Genomic DNA, 6,051 nt, shown 5'->3' on the forward strand with positions numbered 1-6,051 from the left:
GTTATCTGCAATTACAAAAATTTACATAATTAATTATAAATCTATGTACATTTAAAATATCTTATTCATATCTCTTATAATAGACTGAATTAACTTGGTGAGAAGCTCCAATATAAACAACGATGATGGTGCTTCTTCAGGTTTAGACATACAGAATGGCGCTGTAAATTGTGTTTGCTATTGTTGGCAATAACCAAAAAGGTCCTTGTAAGGTTTTTCATATGCTGATGCAAGTGTTGTTCATGCTTCTATTTTACTCAGCACAGTGATGTAGCCAAATAAAGCCATGAAAATGAGCTTTATCTTGTCGATGCCACATCCCAAACTGGAGATTTGGTTTTGTAACTCCAACATTTCTGAGTCGGCGTAATTGTGGAAACCATATCCCTTAAAAACCTAGAGACTTGAATATTATAACGTTTTGTGGCCATGGTGACTTTGTTATACTCTTACAGAGAAGAGATCGATCTTTGTTAACAGCTCTGCGATTGTTGCATATATGATATATCGTATGTTTCTTGCATAACAAGAAACTAGAACAATATCAACAACAAAACCGAAAAATTAAGAAATTGTAGGATAAGAGTTATCGTGAAAATAGAGAAATCAACTGGGATTGTCCTAAAAAAGCATTCTACAGATTGGCATGAAAGCCAATATTTTTGTACATGTGAAAGGGAAAAAACTCTAAAATCCTCACCATTTTCTTTACACCATTCTCTGCCTTTTTTTTTTCACTCAGTCATCAGCCTAAGGGGGATGTTTTGGGGTTCTATGTATAGTAGTAAAAACGGTAAGAAACTACACAATGTACAGATTTTGCGGAGAGCAGAACAAAGCTCTCTTTTATAATTTCTCCGCAGATTTTTTGGTTTAGATCTTACCTAATTCTCAGAACGTTATGGCAGAGCCATCCACCCTAGTTAAGCTGTACAACACTCGGCCTTAAGCCACCAGAGGCTGGGTTGATGACTGCAAAGCCATCCTCCTCTCTGTATATAAGAAACAACCAGTTAAGAGACATTGAAATGCAATAGAAATGCCTATACTGTCTCTCTAGCTCAAATACTTGTGGGGGTTCTGTGAGGCAACTCTATCAGTTGGTTGAAGGGAAAGAACATGTACATACCTCCAGCAGCAACGAGTTTTTCAACACGGGCAACGATATGCTTCCCGTAAGTGTATTTCTTCAAAGCATTAAGATGCACTTTAATACGAGTAAGAATCAGTTCACGCTGTTGGTCATCGCATGTCTCCAGGACTTTTTGGACTACATAGTTTGCAAACTGATCCTTCATCATCGCCTATATACACAAGAATAAACTTATGAGCTTATTAGTTTCTTTGTACTCCCCAACCATCATCTGAAAGTGTGTTTGACAAACCTGAAGAGGCTCGTTTTCATCAGTTGTGCCCAGCATCTCATTCACCAGCAATTCCCGTTCCTCAGGACCTCCAAAAGTCAAACATTTCTCAACAACGTTTGATGCAAACTTCTGCTGGCTCATCTGAACAATCTTCCCAGCCAACTCTTTGATTATCACAGTGCGCTCATCAGGCTTTCCGTGCTCCAGCACATGCTGTCCACAAAACGTGTATCAGTTTTGAGCAACAAATAAAAATCAAGAGTTGCAGTAAAGCTCATGTCTTTTACAAACCTGAACAACATAGTTTCCATACTGATCTTGGGCCAGCATGCTAACAGTGGACAGGATCTCTTCCATAACCTTACTCTGTGTATCAGGGTCATGGCAGTGTTCTAATACTCTCTGCAACAGGAAATGAAAAAGAGTTTTAAGTAGAAGCATAAGGTCAAGAAAGGTGTCATATTTCTTAAACACAAAGAGCAAGAACCTGAATAACACGGCACCCGTATGGGTGAGTGGAGAGGGTCACAACATGACCAAAGAAAGTCGAAATAATGAATTCAATGTTTTCTTCAGGTACACATTCGATACACTTTTGAACAACATGGTTCCCGTTCTGATCGCGTACACATCGCATCACATGTCCATCCAGTTCTTTCACCATTATAATTTTCTGGTCTAGATCAACCACCTCAATTGCCTAAAAGGTAAAAAGAAAAAATAATGAAACTCTTAACTTTTCTCGAGAATGGAAAAGTTAAGAGTCAAATAGGTGAGAACCAGACTTTACCTTCTGGATGACACGACAACCATACATCTGTAAGCTAAGAGGCAAAACATTGTTAATGAGTTTCTCTGCCAATTCTCTCCTCTGTGGCGGAAGTCCATGCTCAAAGAACTGTACGAAATTAAGCAAAAGTCAGAACCCTCTCATGTTACATTGTCTTAACTCCAAAAAGAAACTAAAGAGGAAGACTAAATAAATCTACCTTCTGAACTACATAGTTGCCAAAAACGTCAGTCATCAGGGCAAGAGCTTGAGGCATGATCTCTTCATAAACCATGGTTTTCTCATCAGTTGTTGCTGTCTCGAGTTTCTGCTGAATAAACCGGCTTCCATATTGATCCGAACTGGTCATACAAATCCCCAAGTACGTGTTAGCTTGGGAAAAAATGTACAAAAGAGAAAAGGTAAAAGACTTTGAAGGAAATACCTGAACTCAACAACATGGCCAGCTATTTCAGAAAGTTCAAACCCTCTAGCTTTGTTATTTTTGAACTCTTCAAGCATTGAAGATCCAAATCCTTCATCCAAACCAGCATCCATTTGCCAAGAACCCATTACACCTCCCGAAAAGTTTCTTGTTGCAGAGGGATAACGCATATTAACTTCACCTCTTCTCATAGGGCTATAAGGTGACATAAGAGAATTCGGCATACCATGATGAGCCAATGGGCTGCCAGGATATGACATATTAGACCCAAACGTTGGACTCCCATAATAGCTATGACTGTTAGGGCTCCCTGATTTGTAAGGAACACCATACTGTGATTTCTGAGCTCCGAGATAAGCCCTCTGGAGTTCAAGCATATTCACGTATGAATTACCCATAAAGTTCCTGTCCATTGCAGGATCATTAAGAAGATCAAACGAATCAGCATTATCAGAGAACCTCCCGTACTGATGATACATTGGATCGGCCATATGTGACTGAAGACCAGCACCTCCTCCCGTCATTCGATTACCAACCCTGCCAATATTTCGTGGTTCAGAGAGGTTTTGACCAGAGGAAACATAACCTCCCCCATGTAGTCTTGAGTCCATTCCAGAAAATCCCAAAGCAGATGCCGCAGAAGCATTTTCATACATTGGAGAATAGTTATTAGTTCCAAGTTGGCCAGCCATCATAGACGCTACAGCAGGATTTAATGCGTAGTTGTTGAGACAATAGTTTTGGCTATCAAGATGCTGGTAATGATTAGCTAGTCCACCTCCATTATATGCAGATCCTTGTGACCCTCTCATTTGTAAATTCCTCAAAGAAGCAGTTCCCTTATGAGCCTGATCAGCTTTGTGTTGGAAGCCATGTTGATTGACTTCATTATGCCCATCTTGCATTCCAAACATATAGTTCCTAACCTTTTCAACATCTTGCTCAGCTTGACTCCTTTCATCTAACCCACCAGTACCTGACAGACTCATACCAGATAAAGCAGCGGCGAGATCTGAAGACTCTTTAAGACCACCGTTAAACGGGCTTTGATTACTTGTGTTCCTCTTGTCATTTGAACTAACTCTTCCACTGCCAATGGGAGTAAGGCAAGGACTAGGCACCCTAGCAACGGCCTGTGGATCTGGTGTTCCATTTCTAGACAAAGGCGAACCAAGAACAGCTGCATAGCTGTATGGAGAAGGTACACCAATGCCTTGTGATGTGGATGGAGACAGATTATTTGTGGAGTCAACATTTTCATCAAAAGTGTTACGACTTGCAGGACGTGAGGGCTGCTGTCCAACAGGATGCCCATGCCCCATATCCGCCTGCACAAAAGCCATCCACCAAGTTTATATAAGCAAGAACATACAAAGAGAAATATATAGAATCAAATGAGGCTTTCATGGATTCTAATCTAACCATAGAAGAGAAGTGTCACAAACCTGAAAGATATCAGCAAAACTCTTCTGCTTGCCTTTAAGCCCCAAACCAGGCAAACCAATCAATCCATTAACATCCCACTCAGAAGAGGAAGCACTAGTCTTCTCAGGCTCAAACTCACGCTGCTGCTTCATCTGATCAAAACCAGGTGGGTTAGAGAACAAAGATCGACTGTCATTAACTTTTCTCCTATCCCCAACACCACCTAACACGTTGCTACTCCCTTTAAGCCTCTGAGCAACCCTCAAATCCTCCCTAGACATCAAAGGCGGTGGCAACCTCGGATTCAACTTCATATTAGCATAGTAATAAGACAAGTAAGCCGGATCTTTCCTAAGCTCCTCATCATCACAACCAAACCCATTACCCTTATTGCCTCCACCAAACTCCAAAAAAGGAGCCCCACCTCTACCGCCGCCGCTAAAAAGCCCTCCAGCCGCACTAACAGAACCATCTACAGTCGGTGGAGCAGAGCCACTTCTATACAAGTTAAGCTCTCTCTCAATCTCATCAGCCTCTTCTTGCCTTCGCTGCTGCTCACCAAGCAATACACCAATCTCTTTCTCATAATCATCCCCAAAGGATGAATCTTCGTTACCTCTATGCATCGGTCTTCTCCCCAGTTCCGGTATCATCATCACCTAAACAACAAGAAACCCCCCAAAATCAATTACGCTAACAAAAAAAAAAAAAATTCTAAAGATCACACCTTTATACCCCAAATTCTCTATAGAAACTAACCCAAAGATCAAAACTTTAAGCAGTACTCAAATCCATGTGTTAAACTAAAAAGAACCCTAACACAATGATCATATGAGAAATAGAAAAATTTGGGTTTTATAGAGAGTTAGCGGAAAAAAAAAATTCGACGGCGATGTAAAGAACCCTTAGGGTTTTTGTGAAATTAGAATTAAAAAAAAAAAAAAAAAATACTGCGAATCATTATTAGGGTTGTTGATCTCATCTGACCTAGCAATTGCATAAGTGAATTTTTTAAAAAAAAAACATTGATTAAAAAAAAATTAAAAACAGACAAAACTTAATGTGTTCCAGAGAAGAGCTGAGGAATCTCAAACTCACACGTTTGGAGCTGTTTCGAGATATTTTTGTGTTTCAGTTTTGGGTTTAAGGACACAGCTTTAAGAGAAAGTACATAACAACACTTCAAGGATGATATGATTTTTATATATAAATATATATTTATACAGATCTTTTACTTAGTTTCTTCACAAATTTAGGATTAGGAAATTTACATATTTAGCATGACAAGATATATACATAAATGTTAACATTCTTTATAAAAAAAAGGTATACTCAACTATGTAATCTCAACGATCTCCATTTTTGCCCTTTATCAAAAGAAAAAAACGATCTCCATTTTTAGTTTAAATTCGACTAAAAAAATATGACCAAAAGTCTTATTTTGCCATTAATTTCGGAATTTATAAGAATTATATATTAAAAGAAAAATAACAGGTCTACAACTGTTATATATTTTCTGGCTATATAATTAATAGAATCATACTATTTCTGTTTTTTTTTCCTGGTTTTGATATGATTCATATTGATTCACCAAAAACAGAAATATCTAAAAAGTTGTGTATTGTATTCTCTGAAAACAAAAATCCACTGGATTTGCATGTTCTCCCTGTAAATAATAATAGTTCGTTATAAATGCTGCATTAGAAATAAAAACCAAATCTCAAAAGGTAAACATTGTGAGTTTTCAGAAAATGGAAATAATAATATATTCTTTGTTACCAACTACACTACCTTTCAAACTTTTATGTATTTATTTCCTAAAATGGAGATTAAATTTTTGGTCCCCTTAGTCAAAATTAACCTCTCCCTTTAAATGTATCATTTAATGGCATAATTTATAACTAAGCGTAAGATGAGTAAAGTAGTCTACAACGGTTAAGAATGAGAGTAATGCGATTAAATTAAGAAAGGTATCTTTGGTCTTCGATCGTGCTCGGTCATGATTGTTCTCCGAAGTCCACGAGTCGGCGTGCGAATCGGTGTTT

The 6,051-nt window shown here is 38.3% G+C and overlaps 1 protein-coding gene across 4 annotated transcripts; it reads right to left on the reverse strand.

The window, feature by feature from the left end:
- LOC104700594 (pumilio homolog 2-like) lies at window positions 573-5,204 on the reverse strand. Of its 4 annotated transcripts, none has more exons than XM_010416129.2 (10): window positions 5,105-5,204; window positions 4,027-4,665; window positions 2,582-3,909; window positions 2,357-2,498; window positions 2,158-2,265; window positions 1,855-2,067; window positions 1,659-1,769; window positions 1,386-1,580; window positions 1,130-1,304; window positions 573-992 (listed from the first exon to the last, which is right to left on the reverse strand). In XM_010416129.2, exons 2-10 carry the CDS (start codon window positions 4,660-4,662, stop codon window positions 946-948), a joined length of 2,955 nt encoding a protein of 984 aa, XP_010414431.1. In that variant the 5' UTR covers window positions 4,663-4,665; window positions 5,105-5,204; the 3' UTR covers window positions 573-945. The 4 variants fall into 4 exon arrangements, with proteins under 4 accessions (XP_010414431.1, XP_010414432.1, XP_010414433.1 ...); XM_010416130.2 differs by lacking the exon at window positions 5,105-5,204 and adding an exon at window positions 5,064-5,081; XM_010416131.2 differs by lacking the exon at window positions 5,105-5,204 and adding an exon at window positions 4,958-5,024.

This window comes from Camelina sativa, chromosome 7, assembly GCF_000633955.1.
Source record: "Camelina sativa cultivar DH55 chromosome 7, Cs, whole genome shotgun sequence".
NCBI lineage: Eukaryota > Viridiplantae > Streptophyta > Magnoliopsida > Brassicales > Brassicaceae > Camelina > Camelina sativa.